We start from the raw sequence: 20,270 nt of genomic DNA, 5'->3' as shown, positions 1-20,270 counted from the left end.
CTGCCTGTCTGCTTGCGTTCACCGGATGGGGGGAATGGTGAGGGGGTGGGCCTAACGAAGTAATATTTTTTTTGGAGTCAAGATCTTAGTCAATTCTCCGTAGGTAAGTTATTTATATTTCTCTTCTCTTCCATCACTACCTCGGCCTACTCCCGCCGGTCTTCCTGGCCCATGACGCACCTGCTTCACATGCCCAAGGCCGTTGACACCTGAGGCTGCCAGCCAGAATCCCCGTGACAGGCTGGGCGGCCCGATGCTGAGTAATTCGGTGTGTCAGGGGCCAAACAACGAAAAAGGCGCAAGTGGAGTCGGGGGTTTTCTCCGTGGGGGAAAGTAATAAGAAGTGAAAGGATCCGAGTCCAGCCGGGGAGAGTGTGGAGCTGAGAAACTTAACATATGTTTTCCTTGTATGCAGAATAATATCCATGATCCCCCCCTATAACCTGTACATAGGATGTATACACACATGTAGTAGTATATGCAAGAAGACCAAGACCAAACATAATAAATCACATCGAAGAGAAACCAATCAAGCCGCGCATTCTTTTCTTCCCATAGGTGTGCCCAACGCCGTCCATCTTGGTAAAATGAGAAAGGAGAGAAAAAAGTGTATCAATCAATGAATCATAAGTCATGCCAACGCCAGAACATAAAAAAAAAAATAAGATCATGTCTCAGACTCAGCAGCCGGCGCCGGGGGAGTCGGGGCCGCGGGAGTCGGGGCCGGTACGGCGGGTTCAGCCGGTGTTTGCACCCCAGACGAACCTTCGATGCCATGAGCGCGGGTGCGAATGCGGAACCGGTCACGCAGACGGGTCGTGAGTCTGCTGCGACTCGGGCGCGATCCCTCGACTTGGCTCTGGCCCTGGGTCTCTTCGCGCACCCGTCGGAGCGCAGCGAGGCGCTCTTCGACGGTTGCCTCGTGCATGCGCCGCGCGTTCAGAGGGCTGTGGCTGTGCAGGAGCGTTGTCAGCCGTCGGTGCGAGTGATGGTGCGTTGCATCGGCCGTCGGAGTTGCGGTACCATCGGGGGTGGCCTCCGTGTTGGTGTTTTCACCGGTCTCGCCCTCTCCTTGCTCGGCATTCTCTTCGGCTTGCGGCGGGTTGAGGTTAATGCGGCTGGTGAGGGTTGTGTAAGTCTGCGCTCAGATAATAGATAGGGAGAAGATGAGAGAGGGACAAACCAGAGAGGACAGGTGCCAGACACATTCACCAGCCAGGGATCAATGCACTCCATATGGAACTGGTGGTTGCACGGCAGCACGCGGAGGTCCTGGCCCTTGATGAAGTCGTCCGTGCAGATCGGGCAAGAGAAGTTGCCCGCGTCGGGGGCCACATCGGTTTTGGATTCATGAGCGGTAGTTTGGGGTCGGTCGGAAGGTTGTTCGGGCGTTGACGGCCTGGGGTCGCCTGGTGCAGTCATTTCTACCGCGGTAATACTGTCTGACCGAGGCGGAGAATGCTCCCGGGGCGATTCGTCGGGGTTCATGGTCATCTCCACGTCCCGTTTGACGGCCTCGACGCTGTCCTCATTGTCGCCGAATTTGACAATGGGGATCGTTTCGAGCATGGCTCGGGCTATACCTCGTGCTCGACTTTGCCGTGCCCGTCCGGCGATCCGGCGGGGTCCATATCGTTCCGGGTGCCGATGGGCACGCACTGCGCCCGTGACAATAATCCCCAGGAAGAGCGCGGTGATGATCCCCGTGATGCTGTAGAGGATGATCATCGCTGATACAATTAGCACGGACCACTCGCAATCTATCTGGGGTCGATCAGCACATACCCGTGTTGGGGCTGTCGTTATTCTGCTGGGCGCCGAGCGGATCCGTGGAGCCCGCTGGAATGTACGTCGTCGACATGGCGGAGAGGATGCTGAGAGAAGAGCCGATGGAATCGAGAAGGGCCTTGGCAGCATCGGGACTTAGCAGAGTAAAAACGTTGGCGAAGTTCTCATCGGAGGAGTAGTCGCAATGCCCGGCCGATTCACTGTAGAGGAGGATGGCTAGAGCCTTTCCCGAGGAGATGACGTTGCTGACGGTGCTGCTGGCATTCACAAAACCCGACAGTTCATATTCTGATTGGTCACAGGAGATACAGGCAATGGATGATTTGGGCAGCGTGAAGGAATTGCTGGGGGTGACAGCGACCGCAGGACCAGTGAGATTGAATGCCTACGTGAGGCGGTTAGTTGGTCATTTCGTGGGTTGCGACCGGACAGAATCTAATTAATTACCTGGAGTTGGGCGTCTGACAGGCTAGTCAAGGCGTCGGTCAATGGAGCGAGAGTTTGGTTGTTAAGCAGGCTGATGTGGCTGTGTAGATGGTAGCGGACACTGGAGATATCGTGGGGACTGTTGGAGGGCTCGACGGTGAGATCGGCCCGGGCGGAAGAGAGAAAAGAGGGGAGGAGGAGGAGGAGGAAGAGGAGGAAGAAAGAGGACGGAAGAGAAGCGAACATGGTCAGCCTTCCCCCACGATGATGAGTTCACGGGAGTTGGCGGATGGGGCAGTGTGGGGGCATTCCACTCTGCAGGCTACACGGAGTAAGTCAGAGGGAAGTCAGGGAAGCGAAAAGCAGCAGAGTGGGCATTATTTAAGGGTACAAACCGGTCCGCAGCAAGTCATGACGAACGGGTCACGAATGGGGGAAGTCCAACAGCCCTCGATCGCGGGATCTGGACTGCGCTCGCCCGGATCGACACGATCCGTGCTGACCTTGTCCAGGACTAACAGCAACTTTTCCGATGATAGTCGGCGGAGGGAGGAGTCAAGGGCTCGGAGTAAGTCCAAGGACGTATTACGATTATTATTATTATTATCATCATCATTCCCATTCCTCCTCTTCTTCTTCGTCGTCCAGTGAGACAATTCTAGCGAGACAAGAATAGATGCTCGTACTGCAGAGGAAGGCCTCGGCTCTCATCGACCACGGTGAAATGCTGCGCAAAATGCGCCATGGCCACCTGAAAAACCCCCTCTTCTACAGGTTCTGCTTTCCTTCCGTCCCCTTTCCTTTCCCTTCCCCCACACATACACCACCACCTCTTGTCATGACTTCCTGATCTTTCTGTCCGGGTTTGTCTTTTGCGCCCGACCATCCATTCGTTCTTGTCTCTTCAATCGAAGGGCATTCCCCCCCCACCAACGGGACACAGGCTCACCATGGCCCCCGACAACCCCCGCGACCCTCAGGGGACCAGGGACGAGCAATGGCCGCCAACGCCCTCGCCGTACGTGTGTGTCTGTGGCCGGCCGCCGCATCCGTGCTAACGAATTATCTGTAGAACCCTTGCGATCGCGGAACTCGACACCGAACGCAACGAGCTGGCCCAGACATGGAAATGGTTCAATAGCCATCTGCCCGCCGAGGATCGGGTGGTCGACGGCGACGCCCGCCCACAGACCGCTCACGACATTGTCGACCTCGTGCGCAAAACCCAGACCTACTGGATGTCCCGGCCGCGACAACGGGTGTACAGTCAGGCATCCGCCCTCTGCGATCGCCTACTCCCTACCCTAGACACTCATTCAGCGTTGCTGTCCGTTCTGCCCGAGTCTAACCTCTACGCCCTGCTCTTTTACGGCGTGCTCCAGTCCTTATTGAAGGTCAGTGAGAAACAGAAATATGGATTGCCAAATCTCTAATCATCCGATGTCAGGCAACGGTACATTGCCCGCACCTCATGGAGGGACTGATCACGATTCTCCTCGATATTCATAACACTCTCAATTTTCCCGGCGGAACGCTGCCTCCGAGCGATGCGGCGGCACCCATTGCCAGAATCTACGCCATCACATTTTTCTTGCTCTCGGAATTCATGGACTACTATGTACGGAGATCCACCTGCAAGTCTTTGAAAAGCCACAACCAGGATGTATACGCCGAGTTTGATCATCTGGTCCATCTCATCCAACGCCGGGCGCGCGATCTCCCCTGGCGAGCGGAAGATCGGATGGAAACGGACGAGGAAGAGTCAGTCTGGGAGACCCTCCCGTATAATGCCCGGGCTCTATGGGAGGAGACGCGCTTGAGCCAGATCGGGCGCCAGGGAACGGAGCGTCGGATTGCGGCCCAGAATACCATCACCCGCCGATTGATATGGGACATTCAGCAGAATGCAGAGGACCGGGATCGTATCCGTAACGAGCGAGAGCACCTCCTGGCGCAGGCGCTAAGTGCCTTGAGCCAGCAGCTGCAGCCCGTTGAGCAGAGTAGTGGCATTGCTTGTTTGAGTACGGCTGCCGTCCAGAATCTCGGTACGAATATCCCCCCACAAAATCAGCGCGGTTTTCGCTAACCACCGAGTAGATACATCCCAGTTTGAATGGTCTCGGGGGTCGAAACGCCGCCTGGCCCGCCTCGAGCTCCAAAGTGCATCGAAGCATCTCCAGGCGTACTTTGACAATAATGATCAGATCGCCGATGTTGATCCCGACGTCAAGGTTGCCGCCGAGGGCAGTGTCATCGCGTCCCTGCAGCAATGGGCCACAAGCTTGCGGTCCCAGGCCCTGGCAGTGGGCGGGTCACCCACTGTCTCCCCCAGCCCCGTGGCACTCACGTCAGCCTGCTATGCTTCATTTGCCAGACAGGCACGACTGCCCGTAATTTCGCATTTTTGTTCCCTGCCCACCCAAGAGGCACAGGGACTGTCCCCGCAAGAGCAAGGGTTTATTGCCCTCACATACAGTCTAATTCGCCAACTAATTGATTGCCTTCCCCCGTCGTGGACAGCGACGCCGTGTTGGATCTGGGCGCAGAGCGGTTCCGCCAGCTAGACGGGAAGCTGGGCAGCTGGAAAGCAGCGTTGTCACTCATCGACACGCTCGTCCACTTTGCTCCCCCTCTGCTGGTGTGTGTCATCGATGGGTTGGATGTGATCATCGACACATCCACGGATGCGCCGATTCGCGAACTAGTCCGTGTCCTCCTCACCCACACGCACCAAGCAATCCTCACAATGCCCGATGGCACCCGTAGCCCCGGTGCATTGCTGAAAGTGCTCTTCACCGTCACCGGCCGACCCGCTGCACTTGTGGAGACCATGTCCGAGAACCATCTGATCCTCCGCGAGTCGAACCAGTCGAGCGAACCCGCACCCTCCGATCCCGTCCTGGCCTCAGATGTCGGGGTGGTCATGATGAATGCCTGAATGAGCTGATGCCACCATCTTGCTTGCTTGTCCCCTTAACGAATTTTTTCTTGTTTCTTTCTTTGTTGGGCCCCAGCCGAAGGACGTTTGATTCGACCCATAGATCTTTTTTATTCTTGACGAGATTTATCCACCCGTTGAACGCATGGGACTACTGGCATGGGACGACGGATACATTTTTGTTGATAGGAGTTTCTGGGTGAATTTTGTGTCATCCTCATTTGGGATTCTCCATTTTCTCGGCGTTGACTTTTCTCTCTCTTGTTTTGGACTGGCGTTGCGGGACGGATGCTTTGCTTTGTTTATGGCGTCTGTCCTGTCTGGCCGTGGCGGCGGGCACAATAATGATCTCGAGAGGGCTGTCCTGCCTTTTTGTTTGCTTTCCCTTTGGTAGTAGACCTGTACTATAGTCTGCTCGATAGCCCTCCCCTGTGATACCCTGACAATAACGAATCGGGCTCGGAATTAATTTTCCGAGTGATCTTGCGGTCGATGTTGCTGTTCACCATGTCCTTCGGCCCGAAATGCGATGCGGGGATGCACTGGCGGAGACTGGATTCCGCTGGATTTTGAAGACTTTTAAAGTCGGACCGACTGCCGTCTTATGTACCAGACATACCGCCAAGACACACATCTTTACCAACATCACCATGATGAACGGCCATACATCCCCGGTGCCCTCACGGCTCTACAACGCCGACTCCGTAAACCTGGAAGAATTCAAGGACCTCTGCTCACGAACCACGGACCCAACCGCCTACCCTCTCTGCGACAGCATCTCAAACAACGTCCCCATCTACGACATCCCAACCCTGGAACAAACCCAAACTCTCTCCAACAGTCTAACCACCCTCCAAGATGAATGGCACCACATTCTCCATTCGGGACCTGGGGTATTCGTCCTACGCAAAATGTACAACCCAGCCAAATACTCCACCGTCCTATCCGCCGCAAACACGGCCTACAACTCCATAATCGCAACCGAACGATCCTCTGCCGCCTTCTCAAAAGGCGACCACTTCGCCTCAGGCGGCACTAATGACCGCATCTGGAATGCCTTCTCCAAGCACGCTCTCACAGACCCCGAAAGCTTCGTATCCTACTACTCCAACCCCTGGCTCGCGGCCGTAAGCACCGCCTGGCTCGGCCCAGGCTACAAAGTCACCGCGCAAGTAAACGCCGTGCACCCAGGCGGGGCAGCCCAGTCACCACACAGGGATTACCACCTCGGCTTCGTGGAAGAAGACAAATGCAGACATTACCCGACGACATTGCAGCACGCGTCCCAGTTCCTAACTCTGCAGGGCGCAGTCGCGCACAGCGATATGCCGCTCGAGTCCGGACCAACCCGATACCTGCCTTTCAGCCAGTGTTATGCGCCGGGATACCTCGCGTGGCGACGGGATGACTTCAAGTCCTTTTTCGCAGAGAATTATATATCCCTCCCGCTTTCATTGGGCGATGGAGTTTTCTTTAATCCTGCGCTCTTTCACGCTGCAGGTGCGAATGTGATGGATCCCGCGAATGGCGGGTTCAGACGCGTTGCGAATCTGTTGCAGATTAGTGCCGCGATGGGGAAGACGATGGAGAGCGTTGAGACGCTGCCGCTGCTTGAGTCCGTTTGGGAGTTGTTGGTGAGCAAGTATAAGGTTGAGGCGGGGGGCGTGATTGCAGATCCGGATATGGATCCGGTTCGCTGGAGTTTGCCCGCTAGGGAGGTCAGGGCTCTCGTGCAGGCTGTTGTGGAGGCGTATCCGTTCCCGACGAATTTGGATAAGCGTCCGCCGGCGCCCAGTGGGATGGCGCCGGAGAGTGAATTGGATATTGTGGTTAGGGGGTTGGAGGAGGGGTGGGGGAGAGAGAAGGTTGTGCTGGAGATTGGACGGTTGCAGAGCGATTCGAGGGCTTGATCCCTTTTGTTTCATACTTTGGTAGATAGCTCTTTATCCATTTCCTGATCGGCGCTTCGGAATATAATGTCCACTGTATTGATCAAGAGGGCTGCAAGGCAAGCATGATTACTCCTATATTAAGGCGTATGATTGAACCACTATGAAAAGTGCTCATTCGTCGATTGATTTCGGTCCTATCTGGCACGTGAATTGATCCTTTTGGGTTCTTGAAATAGGCGTTCCTATACTAAGCAAAGAAGCTAAAGGGACAAGAATATATGACTGTTCATAATCTATATACCGAGCTTGGATTGTTTGCATAATAATACGACCGTGAAGGAGGACAGGAACATGTCAACTCTCTTGGTTATTTCGGCGCTTACGGGCCTCCCCGGGCTCGGGTAGGTATCTCGCTACAAGCGATAAACCGGAAGCAAGTAGGACCAGAAGAATCCAGATGGCGTAAACCCCCGCCAATTGTGTTCTCGCCCCCAGAGCGAAGACGCTGGTGAAGAGAGCCGGGCAGAAGGCCCTCAGACCGCTAACGCCAGTCAGGGCCAGAGCATTCAGCGTGCCCAGGACCCTCGCCGAGGGTGAAATGTCGTTCAGAGCGAGTTGGATCGCCGTGAAGCTCATGCTAACACCGCAGCCTACGGCCAACATCAGTGGCGTGAAGACCCAAAAAGTCTTGACAGATGCTTCGGTCCCTGCCCGCAGAAGGACATTGCCAATGGGGCAGCACATGAAGAATACCGGATAGGCAGAGGCGCAGAGGCGTATCACTCCGTTCGACCCGATCCTCTGCTGCAATGGGGGGAAAACCAGGAGGAGCCACGCGGCTTGGGCAGCGCCATTCAGACCCATCATCAGCGAGATTTGCAGTGGCGTGAAGCCGTATCCCCCGAGATGTACGGGGGTGAACCAAAACACGGGGACAACGGCCGTATAGGCATAGGCGAGGACCATGATGTGCCCGTACGTGTAGATGACCATGCCCACACCTGGCGATATCAGAAGCTGGGAAACCGAAGTATCCACGCGTTGGGCCGGCGCATCGTCAGATGCCGGCTCCCTCTTTAGCGTCTCCTGAACAAAACAGGCAGTAGACACGGCAGCGGTGGCCCCAACGAACGCCACCACCAGGCTTGAGAGTGCATATGGATAGTCCTTGAAAAATTGCACGGCTCCAAAGGCGCCCGGGTACTGGCGTACCGGATCGGCAAGGGCACCGCCCAACAGAGGTCCCAAGAAGATGCCCAGGTTCCCGCTAAAAGCGAACCAACTGAAGGCCCGGGCCTGGGTCTTGGTCGTGCTGTGCTCGGCCACCATAGTGCGGATGGTGACGATGGTCCCCGCAAAGACGCCAGCAAGGCACCTGAAAAGGATCATCTGTGGTATGGTCTTTGCTAGCCCGAAGAGGCCCGTTGCTGCGGTCACACCGAACAAAGAGAAGACCAGGACCGGCTTGCGCCCGACGCGGTCGGCTGCTCGGCCCCAGAATATCATAACGATGGCCTGCGTCAGGGAGAATAAAGACTCAATGAGTCCGCTGTAGAAGCCGACATCCGAGTCCGCAACGTCCCCGTTGTCCTGGACCATCTGGTTGACGTAGGGGAAGATGGAGAAGAAAGCCAGGGGCTCGATCGCTCGGGCATAGCAGAGTAGCAGGACTTGGAGCTTGGGCAGAGGCTTTTCCTCATCATCACCGTTGTCGTCCGCGCTGTCACCATCCGGGGGTGACGACCCGTCTGCAGGATCCAACGTACGCACGTCAGAGCGCGTGGACGTGCCGGATCCAAGGAGAGCCGTAGTCTCATTTACATCATCGCTTTCGTGCCCAAGTCCGGCAGCCTGTTTTTGCCGGCCAGAATTATATCTGTCTGTCCCCGGCGTGGTAGCGACCATGTCTGGAGGTAGAATCAGACGGTGTCGGGTCGACCATTGTTTAATTCTGCAAGATTTAAAGATTTAGGTGAACCCCACCGCGGAGGAAAGAACTTAGATAAGCGTTAGTTATCGACTTCCAACTACCGCTCCACGAACAGACTAGACTATTATATGCACACTGAAAACAGTATTACACCACAACCCTAAGTGACGGTAAATCCTGGGCCAAAAATGGCTACTTTGGACACCTTTTTCAGCGACCTTTTACCAAAATCCCAGTATAATTCTCACAGGGACTCTATCATGTGACTTGACCTTTTTTTTAGAGCCACCGAGCTTCATACGAAGAAAGATCAACTTCTTCTTCCTTTTTGGCTCTCCGACTCGCTCCCCAGAAATTCACTCACGACGGCTGAGATTCCTTCGCCGTAAATAATCAAGGAGTGGATGGAAATGAGTGGACGGAAACTAGTGGATGGAAACCCTTTTCCGTTCCACTGTAAACCTTGGTGAGGATCTCTCAAAGTGAATACGATAAAAAATATAAAGCAGCCAAAATACTTTTAGTTCGACATAGGAAAATATTCAGTGATGGTTGTCACTAATTTTCCCGTCAATGAGCGGATGGCGGTGCATACGAAAACTTTTTCACCTTGTCTTGAACTCCCGTATAACACTTCGAAGTCCGAACGTCGATGCCAATGAGTGATATAGATTCTTGCTCTTCATTCCATGGATTTCTGACATTTGCTGTGCTGTGCCGGTATACAATGGATTGGAAATAAGCCAATCATGCCGCATGTACATACGCCGAAGCAGGGATGCAACTTCCACGTCAAGCTACACTTCATACAAGTGTGCTATCCTTCGCGAAAGACTGGGCTATTGGCCGCATACCGCTAGGCACTCTATCCAACCTCGAGTGCCTCAGATATCACCTTAGAAGACATATTATGGCCCCTAAATAGCGCATGGTGCCAATAGTCTGCTCTTACTTGGGTGTTATCGCGTCTACTGCGGTGTCTAGGTTGATTTTATGGAGCATAAAGCCTCATAAGGCTTTGAATAAAAAATATAACACTAGTGGCAATAGCTCTATTCACAGTTATATATTTAGCTGGCAGGAGTAAACATTCGACACAAAAAAAAGTCCCCTAAAATGTATATAGCTGAATGCAGGGAATTGCGCAGAACCTGCTGGTAGGTCCATGCAGCGACATTTTTCTAACTCAACTGCTTCGTACGGGTAAAAGCATAAAGTTCATGGTTTCGTTGACGAATATGAGGCCATAGAGGAGCCCTATAGACAAGCAAGGGCCGTCCAGTGTGTATAAGAGGTATCATGGGGCAGGTAGACGCGTTGGGTCAAAATACAGTTGGGCGACATGTGTATAGGTTAGGCTCTCAAAAAAGGCGGTAAAATCGATGGCTTTAGACTTTGGACACCACTGTGTGCATGACGGCACGGCCACCCGATTTACTTTCGAGCTAAATGCTGACAAGGCTGGGCGCCGCGCCTTATATTGCCCACCGTACCCTGTCGAGTCAAGATGATAATCGAATCTTTTTTTCATCTCTGCCCTCCAGTCTATTCCTTTGCGGTAGACATGCGCCATTCTCTGGGCTGCCTTTTTGTTTACTCAAATCTGTTGAGCTTACTGGTCACCGTCCTTGCCAAGGATGACCCAGACTATAATTCTGCGGAGAACTTCCGCCCCGGTAATGTCACAGGTTTGAACAGCATGTATGCATGGGTCGGATCGTGAGTAGTAACATGCCAGCCGCGGCCTATTTTGATTAGAGGAATAACTGGGCTATAGGTACTACAATGCAACAACAGAGGTGACGGTGACGCCCCAGATGGGGCCTGAACCCGGTGACGCTCTGTGTCCGCCTTTACAAAATTACACCACAACCATGAAATGGACATCGATTTTGGCCATCACGGAAAGAGGCACTTACAATACGGGGCCCAACCCAGTCAACATATGGCTGACTTTGATACCCCCGAATTACAACTGGTCTACGTTGCCGTGGGACGGTAGTAATTTAATAAGCACCCAATTTTGGTGGGCGCTTGATTCAACTCAGTGAGTCTCGTCACACTCCGGGGTTCGAATCACATTTCGCCTCTGGTCCGCGATTTTGACCTGTTTAGACCGACATGGATAGGACAAGAGAACATAACTGCACCCCCCGACTACTTCAATATCACAGCCACCAAATCCCAAAATACATTTTCTTTGGGGGGCATACTAAACGATCCCAGTGGGCATGGGTCGTGGAGTTATGATGATCATATCTGGATGCCAACTTGCAACTCCAGTTACTATTACGGAAACTGGAGTTTAACGCTACTACAAATTCCAGGTGACGAGTGGTGGAGCACTCAGGGCTGGAGGAGCTTCATGCTTCCTAAGATGATTGTTACGTTTGACGAGCAAACTGCTAATTTCACGCTCGATGGGGATTTCCAAGCATATCCATTCTTGAGATCGAACGACACTAATTACATTGGCGGATTAAATGGGGAACTGGGGCCGGGAGTACAAGGCACCATACGATTTACATTCAAAGGTGTCTTGGATGCTTACCATTCAGATGTTCTCAACATGAACGCGTCTTCCCCGACTTGGCTTCGAACTGTCGGTTTCGGCAACAATACTCTTAATATTGGGAACGGCGCGATTGGCCGACTTCGTCCTAGTCTAGGGGCTGCAACTATCGTGATAACTTGTATTATATTTGCAGTCTTTTACTAGATTTATATACTGGGTTTTCTTTGAGGCCGAGTACCAGTGCTCCAATCTATAGCAAAGAAAATCCAAACAGCCACGGTACGGACGAGAATCGCTAAACTGAATACTCCGAAGTAGCCGGCATATATGTCGGCAACGTTCAAGGGTCTTCAGTTGATAAAATGGACAAGAACAGCGGTGACTATTGCTCCGGATCGGAATGGGGAGAAGGACACACGTTGCGCTTGGCATTTCTTATGTATGTTTGATGTCCGCCAGGTATGAGGAAGATGCTGATTGTCCCGGTGAGTAGAGAAAAGCTAGCAAGTAACCACGGTGGGCCGTGATCAGAGAGTGCCATAGTTTGCGGTTTCGAAAAATGAGATCCTTTCCCCAGGGGGCCAGAAAAAGGACAGGATGCAGAAGTAAACGAGGGCAGATTGTAGTGGTGTGCCATAAGTCTGAAACCGTCCATATACCGCCTCAGCCGGGTAACGAGTTTCAGACCTATGAAACACCACTGTAGTTGGCCGAAAAACACAGTATCTTATGTCATACGGTTGTTGCCGCGACATCAAATTTTAAAATCTCGGATGTCCTCACTATAGTTAATAAGGATGTCAACAAGTAAATTCTAAATACTTTAGCTTGCCGTCCTGGTGCAAAATCAATAAGTAGTAATAGCGTACTCGACTGGGGGTGCAACCCCTAACATGACCCTTAATAATCCGCGGTGGGCTGCCGTTTTGGATCGCTAGCCCCGCCGATTAGTGATTGCTATTGGCTGATCGGAGGATTTGAGGGCGGAGACCCTTGAGGCCATGGCGGAGGAGAAAGCCGTGAATAGTTTTCCAATCCGAGTTTAGACTGCATTGATAGCAGGCCGTGAGCTGTACATACAGTACTAACTGCCCCTCTCGGAGTGAGTTGGGGTATGACATCTGTGGTGCTTAGCAACCGGGCATTCTTCGCGTAATTCCACATTTTTGGCTTTGATGAAACATGGCGTGGTCTCACATACTAGAACACATTCCCCTGATTATGTATTGTTTCTTTGTGTCTTTCCCTAATTGCTTTTTCATACTTTTTCATACTTTTTCATACTCTTTCATACTCTTTCATACTCTTTCATATTCACCTTCACTTGCTTGATTCTTTGACCTTCACATCTTCCCTTGATCACAATCTTAACCGAACCTCGGCCATCGCCGATCGAACGGGTCCACTCTGTGCTGTCGGTGGATGATCAACCACTCCAACACCAATCCCAGCGCCGAATCAGCGCGAAAACCGAAACAAAGTCAAATCACTAACTGAACGAGGGGAACCCGCGCCTCAACTAGTGCAACGTGATCTCCACTTCACCAATTGGACCAGCCAATTCCAGGGCAGATCGAAGCTGAATCAGAAAAAGTCGAAATCTGGACCAGGAATAAAAGCGAGGGCCCCTCGTCAAGTCGCTGCGATGGTCGTCGGCCGTTTGGGACTCGTTCGACGTTCCAACAACAACAATACCAACAGCAACAAGAAGAGTCAAAATCGGTACAAATACAATAACCGGTTCAGCTACACCAGCAACGGGTCGTTCTTTCATCGGTTCACGCCTCTTCCTTCAAACGACATGCCTGACGGGGGATTGGGGCATGGGCCCCATGGCGATGTGACCATCGACATCCCCCTCAATGACAGCCCGCGCCTGACGCAGACGGGGTCCCGGAGTAAAGGCCAATCCTCGCCCGAATATGTGGATGAGAAATCCGGTGCGGTAGCGAAACACCGTGGCCTGCCCGGCCGTCGCCGCAAAACACAAGACGAGATCAACGAGAGCACGGGCAAACCCTCCGATTCTCCCGAAGATGGAACCATCAACAGCATAGGTCGCTTCTACCAGGCTATTCTGAATTATTCCATTGTCACTCGCTACCTACTCTACATCACCCCGATCGGCATCTTGATCGCCATCCCCATCATCGTCGGTGCCACTGCCGCCAGGGACGCGAAGATCGGTGGGGTGCATATCTACTGGTTCTTTGCGTGGATCGAAGTCGTTTGGGTGTCTCTGTGGACGTCTAAAGTCTTTGCAAGGTTCTTGCCATATGTCTTCCAGTCTTTGTGTGGTATTGTTAGCTCGGGGACGAGGAAGTATGCGCTTATTCTGCGTGCGCTGGAGACGCCCATCACCATTGTACTATGGTGTATCATTTCGTTAGTGACGTTTCTTCCGGTACGTCTTTCTTCCCATTTAGATGGAATTGCTGATAACATCCCACAGGTCATGACCCTGACCCCTGGGAAGCAAGATAGCGGCGACACGGATGTTCAATCCTGGGAAAAGAGCGTGAAGAATATCCTCTTCGCACTACTCGTGTGCAGCTTGATCTACTTTGGAGAAAAGGCCATCGTCCAGCTCATCTCCATCAGCTACCACCGCAAACAGTTCGACGCTAAGATCAAACAGTCCAAACGCAACGTCTACCTCGTCGGTCTCCTCTACGAGGCATCCCGAAACATGTTCCCTGTGTACTGCCCGGAATTCGCCGACGAGGACTCCCTGATCTTTGACTCTCTACTCGCTCTAAACGGGACGCAGCCCTCTAAGACTGGATCTGATATTATGCCTTTCCGCATGATGCGCCAGGTCGGACAGAATGTTGGACGCAATGTTGGCCGTATTGGCGACAAGGTCACTTCAGCTTTTGGAAATGTCGCTTCCGAGCTTACGGGCAAGCAAGTCTTCAACCCGAATTCCACTCACTCCGTTGTGGTTGAGGCGCTGGAGCGGAAGCGCTGCGCTGAGGCTCTGGCGCGCCGTATCTGGATGTCTTTTGTCGTGGAGGGTCGCGAGGCCCTGTACCTGGAGGATATCATTGAAGTCCTGGGTGCTGATCAGGAGGCTGAGGCTCAGGAGTGCTTTACTGCTCTGGATAAAGATGGAAATGGCGATATCAGCCTCGACGAGATGGTTCTCACTATCACCGAGTTTGGCCGCATGAGGAAGTCCCTCAACAACAGCATGCATGACGTGGACCAGGCCATTCATGTTTTGGATAACCTGCTGCTCGGTGTGGCCTTCGTTATTGGCATCTTGGTTTTCGGTAAGGCGTTCTCCGTCTTTTTCATGTCCCCTTGCTAATTTTTTCACAGTCTCCTTTGTCACCAGTGGCTTCGGCACAGTCATCGCAGCCGGCGCCACTTCCCTGCTGTCGATAAGTTTCATCTTCTCCGTCACTGCGCAAGAAGTTCTCGGATCGTGCATCTTCCTTTTCGTCAAGCACCCTTTCGACATTGGTGACCGGGTAGACATCACGGACAAGTCCTATGTCGTCGAGCGCATCTCGCTACTCTACACTGTTTTGCGCAGCATAACCGACCACCGCACCACCCAAGTGCCGAACAACATTCTCAACAACCTGTGGATCGACAACTTCACCCGCGCCAACGCCATGTACGAACAGCTCACCGTGTCTGTCAGCTTCGACACCACCTTCGCTGACATCCAATTCTTGCGCGAGGAGATGGAGCGTTTCGTTCGTGACAAGGATAACTCCCGCGACTTCCAGCAGGACCTGAATGTCGAAGTTGTTGGTGTTGGTGACATGGACAAGCTGGAGCTGCGCGTCGATATTCGTCACAAGTCCAACTGGTCGAACGAGACTGTTCGCGCTGCGCGCAGGTCCAAGTTCATGTGTGCTTTGGTCCTCGCTATTCGCAAGATCCCCATCCGCGCTCCCGGTGCCGCTGCACCCGAAGAGGAAAAGAAAGACGATGATAGTTCCGATGCAGGTTCCACTGCCGGTGACGATCGCAAGTCCACTGCTCAGAACGGTGGGGCTGATCGTCAGGATGGGTCTGGTCAGATGGGTCTGACAGCTGCTGCTGCAACTGCCGGTGGCATGGCTAGCTATGACACTGCCCAGTCCTCGGGCGTCGACAACGGCCGATCTACCGGGACCGTCACCCAACGCGGGGCGGCCAACCATTCGCAGAGCGAAGCAGCCATCGTTGAACAGCTGAACGCCCGCTCTCCGGCTGCAGATATTGCCCGCGATACCCGTGACATCAACGAAGAGGCAGGGCTGTACCGCACGACAACCGGCTCCTCCAGTCAAGCCCGGCAACAGCTTGGTGTCCAGAGCCACGGCGCCGGCGCTCCTTCGCGCGAGCCGTCTACCGGCCGCCGGAAAGAAGGCACTCGAGCCTCAGTTCCAGACCAAGATAATATCCACCCGCCAGCACCCCTCTCCCCCGTCCACGCAGGGCTGACACCCTCCTCCTCAAGCGAGGTGCCCATCCTAAGCGCACCCGCCCCCCCAGGATCACGAGGCAACGCACGCTACGAACCGCAACCACAGGTTCCACCACACATGGCTTTCTCAAAAGCACCGGCGTCGGAAGCCTTCACCTCACCCAGCTCGCTGTACTCACGGGGCGCCTACTCGAACCCGGCGTACTACACCCGCGAGAACGCCTACGACCCCATCCCGATGAGCGGGATCAGCACCCACAACAATAATCAGGGCTACGCACCGCCGTCATCAGACCGCGACCGCCGCTCCGGCTCCGGCCCACCTGTCTCCGCGCTTGAACCGAGCCAGTACGAGGTTCCTTCGCAGCGCGACGCCGTCTCCCCGCCCTCGCTGCGTGAGTCTCCGTCTGCTCCCGCCATCCCGGTTGCGGCCGCTGCGCCCGGTGGTGGTGTGCCCTACCACTATCAGTCCCAGTACCAGGCTCATGTCGAGGGCCAGCCATTGGATCAGGAGCAGGAACACAAGAGGTCGTCGTTCTTGACTAAGGCGCTGAAGCGGAGTACCAAGTCTTCGCATGAGTAGTCACGTCCAGTTCAGTTCATCTCACTTAGGTGATGTAATAATGATGCGTCCTGTTCGGTCCGTCTCGGGGCGGCTCTGTTCATATATATAGTAAATGGTTGGTTGGTTGGTTGATACACAAAATGGTTATGTTTTTCGATTCTTTTTTTGACCCCAGTAAGCATTTACTATAACTTATCTTGATATTGGCGCACCTTCCCCACGACCCCCCAACTTGTTTCCTACTATAAGGTGCCGATGGATACTCAGAGGTAATTTTTTTTTTTTTTTTGGCTCGTTAGTGTTCACGTCTGCATTCCCAAATGTTGCCACTAGGAGAAAATATATATATGCAGAAAGAAGAGTGGATATTCAAGTTAACCTGGGCTTAACTACAAAAGCAGCTGCATATAATTGAACAAATATCCTACTTTAGCGTAGGTAAATGCGCGTACTGGGATGTGGTGGAGTAGCCTGAAGGTTGTTCCTCATTTTGTCTGGGACACCGTTGCTTATAGTGCGATTAACAACTCCTCTCTGTAGTAATCTATGGACTTCCATAGGGGTGAATTCCTTGTCGACCTTTTACTATACTTGAAACACTTAGACAACCTAATATTGACTCTTTTCTATACTCCTTCGGCATATATTATCTTGATGCCTGAGTTGGCTAACAATGACGGCAGCCTCCAGACGTCACCCTAACTGCCACTTAGTCTCTCTCTATAGCCATTTTCCCACGACAGCGTTGGCCTATATATAACTCAGACCTCCATCAACACCTAGCACCTGACCCGATACAAAGCTAGCGCCAGAACTTGCCGCAAACACGATCACATTCGCGACCTCCTCCGTACTTCCGTTGCGCTTGATGTACTGTTGTGCCCGGAACTTCTTAGTCAATACATGCTCCTCTGGGGGCGCATAATCAGTGTCGATCGGTCCCGGGGCGACAACGTTGACGGTGATGCCCCTCTCCCCAAGCTCCTCAGCCCAAGCCAGGGTCAAGGAGTTCAAGGCCCCTTTCGTGCTTGAGTAGAGGGCTGCTTGTTTGGCACCGGTGCGGGCAATGACGCTGCCAACATTAACAATGCGGCCGCCAGGAGAGGCGAGATGGGGGAGGGCAGCCCGCACCAGGAGGTGCGGGCCTCTGACGTTAGGGTGGAACAACGCGTCGAACTCCTCGACCACGGCCATCTCGGCGCCCTCCTGGAAGGTGGCATGACCGGCATTGTTAATGATGATGTCGATCTGACGACCTGGGAACGCCTCCACGGTAGCGCGAACAATGTCGTCTCCAAAGCTCAGAGATCCCGCGTCGCCTTGAACAACGGCGACCCTGACCCCAAGCTCGCGAATCTTAGTGGCACTGTGTTCGGCTGCCTCCTTGTTCGAATTATAGTGGAGGACAATCTGCAACACCGTTAGCTTAGCCCGTTTTCACCACATGAGGTGACGTACATCAGCACCGGCCTTGGCCAACGCAAAGGCAGTCGCGAAACCAATGCCATTCTGCTTAGAGCCTCCGGTGACAATGGCAAGTTTGCCTTTGAATTCTTGCAATGACATTGTAGGAGGCGATGTCGTGAACAAAACTAGAGAAGTTGACGACATTTGCACTGCGCCTCGCGGGCCTCTTATATCCTGTGGGACAACATCCGTGGCTCATGGTGATTGTGCCGGAAAGGGTATTCAAGGAAATGTCGGAGCACGTCAGCTCGCGCTGACAAAAGCTGTCCAGCTTTCAACAACTTGTCATCATCACCCTCTTACGAAACTGTAGCTATGTTCAAGCTGCGAGCTCGCCGAGCTCGGCGAACTCGGCGAGCGGCTGAATAATCCATAGGTGAGAACTCAAAAATCACCACGGCAAATATAGTCTGACAAATACAATTGGGAAAATGAAGTTTCGCCTCCTTGTGACAACTGATTGCATAACTCACTGGACCGAGCCTTCTGCCGACTGTCTGTAAAGGAACGGCGTCCGATTTCCGACGGCCATTCAACTGTCCTCCCCTTAGAAAGAAAGCCAGAGACGCAATGGATGGGCCTCTTTTCTTAGGAGCCAACGAAACCACCGATCATTCTGAGCAGGAACTCCCGAAGGTTGCTGCTTCCACGAATTCGTTAGCTCTTCCATGTGCGCACTGCCGGCGTCGCAAAGTCCGCTGTTCTCGGACTTACCCTTGTGTTCGCTGCAAGCAAAGGAATGAACAGTGTTGGTTCGACATACCTGCAAATGAAGCCTCACAAACCCACGAAGGCAGTAGTTCGGAGATCCAGCCCAATGAGAGAGCCCCAAAGCGCGCGCGCACATTTTCGACCACAATCATTTCTAGCTCCTCTAGTTCCCATCGATATGTATTTTCTGATACTGAAAAAGAAGCCTCCGCCATGTTAGCTTCCACGGGAACTTCTCCCCTGTTAGACACCCGGCATTCGCATTTTGGGAAACTCGTCCATGAGAGAAATCAGTCAAGATATCTGGTGCCAGGCTTTTGGCCCACTATGTATTTCGAGGTGAGAAATATATTTTATTGTCTAGTCCTTTAGAGCTCACGCCAATTTTCCTGAACATAGATTGGGAACCTGAGCTTCCTTTTGGATCACGATCAGATTAGAAAGCACAGTGCAGGAACCGAACCCACGTTGAATAGTGAAAGTGAATATCTTTACCGCTCTATTAACATGGCAAATCACCCGTCCCCATCAGCCGTGGATTATTTGATCAACACGTATATTCAGTTTGTGGATCCCTTCCTTCGAATTTTACATGTACCTCAGATGCTCCGCGAACTAAATTTGTTTCGACGAGGCGTTCTCGTCGGGGCGCCCCAGTTTGAGTGTAGGGTTTTTGTTGTCTACTCCCTGGCCACTCTCAGCCTCACCGACGAAGAGTGCCGTATTCATCTGGGCGAAGCCAAGAATGCGCTTCAAACACGGTTCAAAACGTGTGCAACCCAGGGGCTGGAGGGATTAAGTCTGCACACGACCCATGAAGAGTCTGCTCTACAAACGTATCTGATGTATATTGTATGTAGTCTATTGACGTGGTGGCCGAAGTACATTGATATACCCCCGGGCTGACAATACCTAGACTCTACTATTCTGGAGCGGCGAAATGCTCGAAGCAGGCTCTATGCTAGCGATTGCTGCGCGAATGGCACAAAGGATTGGAGTTCATCGTGATGGAGAGCTTTTTGGGCTCTCGCCTTGGAAAGTTGAATCGCGCCGCCGCTTGTGGTATCATATTTTACTTCTCGATACTTGGGTCACCGACAATTGTGGTCTGGATTCACTTGTCTCCCCCTGGCGTGTCGATGACATCCCGCCCCCTCTCAACTGCAATGACCGTGATTGGGATGTCGCCGAGTTCTCCACCGCGAAGCCTTCCCCGCGCCACGGTTACACGGATATGTCTCTGGCCCTGCTACAGTACGAGATAGCGGCAATCTCTCACACGGTACTGCGCTATCTCCCGTTAGAGCGGGAAGATGACCACAATATCTATTATTCTTTCCTCGAACAGTTTCTTGAGCATCGGCAAAAATACCTTCAGGCCAAGTTTTTGGACCATCTCGATACTGCTGTGCCGCGTCAAAAGCTGATGATCGATTTGGTAAATCTCGCTCTGCAGCGGTTTCGCCTTGTCGGTCTGCAAGCAAGTTTCCAGGTTGTCGAAGCTTCATCGCTCTCTCTTTCATCCAACGTAACGGAGTGCGAACTCGAGTAAGTTTACGGGTATCATTTAAATCAACGGTGCTGATTTGCTTTGGTACAGCTTATATGCCCA

The 20,270-nt window shown here is 52.9% G+C and overlaps 8 protein-coding genes across 8 annotated transcripts; 5 read left to right on the top strand and 3 right to left on the bottom strand.

Moving 5' to 3' along the window:
* Positions 1-667: 667 nt before the first annotated feature.
* N7474_010783 (RING-H2 finger protein) lies at positions 668-2,460 on the bottom strand (the record flags this gene model as incomplete). Its single annotated transcript, XM_057202193.1, has 4 exons — positions 668-1,118; positions 1,184-1,730; positions 1,786-2,173; positions 2,236-2,460. 4 exons carry the CDS (start codon positions 2,458-2,460, stop codon positions 668-670), a joined length of 1,611 nt encoding a protein of 536 aa, XP_057047477.1.
* A 704-nt stretch (positions 2,461-3,164) lies between these two features.
* N7474_010782 (uncharacterized protein) lies at positions 3,165-5,152 on the top strand (the record flags this gene model as incomplete). Its single annotated transcript, XM_057202192.1, has 5 exons — positions 3,165-3,232; positions 3,287-3,608; positions 3,662-4,259; positions 4,312-4,561; positions 4,735-5,152. The coding sequence occupies 5 exons, from the start codon at positions 3,165-3,167 to the stop codon at positions 5,150-5,152; spliced, it is 1,656 nt and encodes a 551-aa protein (XP_057047476.1).
* A 650-nt stretch (positions 5,153-5,802) lies between these two features.
* N7474_010781 (phytanoyl-CoA dioxygenase family protein) lies at positions 5,803-7,062 on the top strand (the record flags this gene model as incomplete). Its single annotated transcript, XM_057202191.1, has 1 exon — positions 5,803-7,062. The coding sequence occupies one exon, from the start codon at positions 5,803-5,805 to the stop codon at positions 7,060-7,062; it is 1,260 nt and encodes a 419-aa protein (XP_057047475.1).
* Positions 7,063-7,398: 336 nt separating this feature from the next.
* Positions 7,399-8,949, bottom strand: N7474_010780 (MFS transporter; the record flags this gene model as incomplete). The annotated part of the gene is made up of 1 exon (XM_057202190.1): positions 7,399-8,949. The coding sequence occupies one exon, from the start codon at positions 8,947-8,949 to the stop codon at positions 7,399-7,401; it is 1,551 nt and encodes a 516-aa protein (XP_057047474.1).
* A 1,589-nt stretch (positions 8,950-10,538) lies between these two features.
* On the top strand, positions 10,539-11,693 carry N7474_010779 (uncharacterized protein; the record flags this gene model as incomplete). The annotated part of the gene is made up of 3 exons (XM_057202189.1): positions 10,539-10,693; positions 10,752-10,972; positions 11,023-11,693. 3 exons carry the CDS (start codon positions 10,539-10,541, stop codon positions 11,691-11,693), a joined length of 1,047 nt encoding a protein of 348 aa, XP_057047473.1.
* Positions 11,694-13,290: 1,597 nt separating this feature from the next.
* N7474_010778 (serine/threonine protein kinase) lies at positions 13,291-16,498 on the top strand (the record flags this gene model as incomplete). Its single annotated transcript, XM_057202188.1, has 3 exons — positions 13,291-13,893; positions 13,966-14,764; positions 14,844-16,498. The coding sequence occupies 3 exons, from the start codon at positions 13,291-13,293 to the stop codon at positions 16,496-16,498; spliced, it is 3,057 nt and encodes a 1,018-aa protein (XP_057047472.1).
* Positions 16,499-17,230: 732 nt separating this feature from the next.
* On the bottom strand, positions 17,231-18,046 carry N7474_010777 (SDR family NAD(P)-dependent oxidoreductase; the record flags this gene model as incomplete). Its single annotated transcript, XM_057202187.1, has 2 exons — positions 17,231-17,890; positions 17,939-18,046. 2 exons carry the CDS (start codon positions 18,044-18,046, stop codon positions 17,231-17,233), a joined length of 768 nt encoding a protein of 255 aa, XP_057047471.1.
* A 471-nt stretch (positions 18,047-18,517) lies between these two features.
* N7474_010776 (Zn(II)2Cys6 transcription factor) lies at positions 18,518-20,210 on the top strand (the record flags this gene model as incomplete). The annotated part of the gene is made up of 3 exons (XM_057202186.1): positions 18,518-18,997; positions 19,058-19,510; positions 19,575-20,210. 3 exons carry the CDS (start codon positions 18,518-18,520, stop codon positions 20,208-20,210), a joined length of 1,569 nt encoding a protein of 522 aa, XP_057047470.1.
* Positions 20,211-20,270: the final 60 nt, after the last annotated feature.

The sequence above is a fragment of the Penicillium riverlandense genome (assembly GCF_028828495.1).
Source record: "Penicillium riverlandense strain IBT 135883 chromosome Unknown utg000011l_segment0_segment0, whole genome shotgun sequence".
NCBI lineage: Eukaryota > Fungi > Ascomycota > Eurotiomycetes > Eurotiales > Aspergillaceae > Penicillium > Penicillium riverlandense.
Note: the sequence above shows the minus strand (reverse complement) of the source record. Positions and strands in the feature narration are given on the sequence as shown.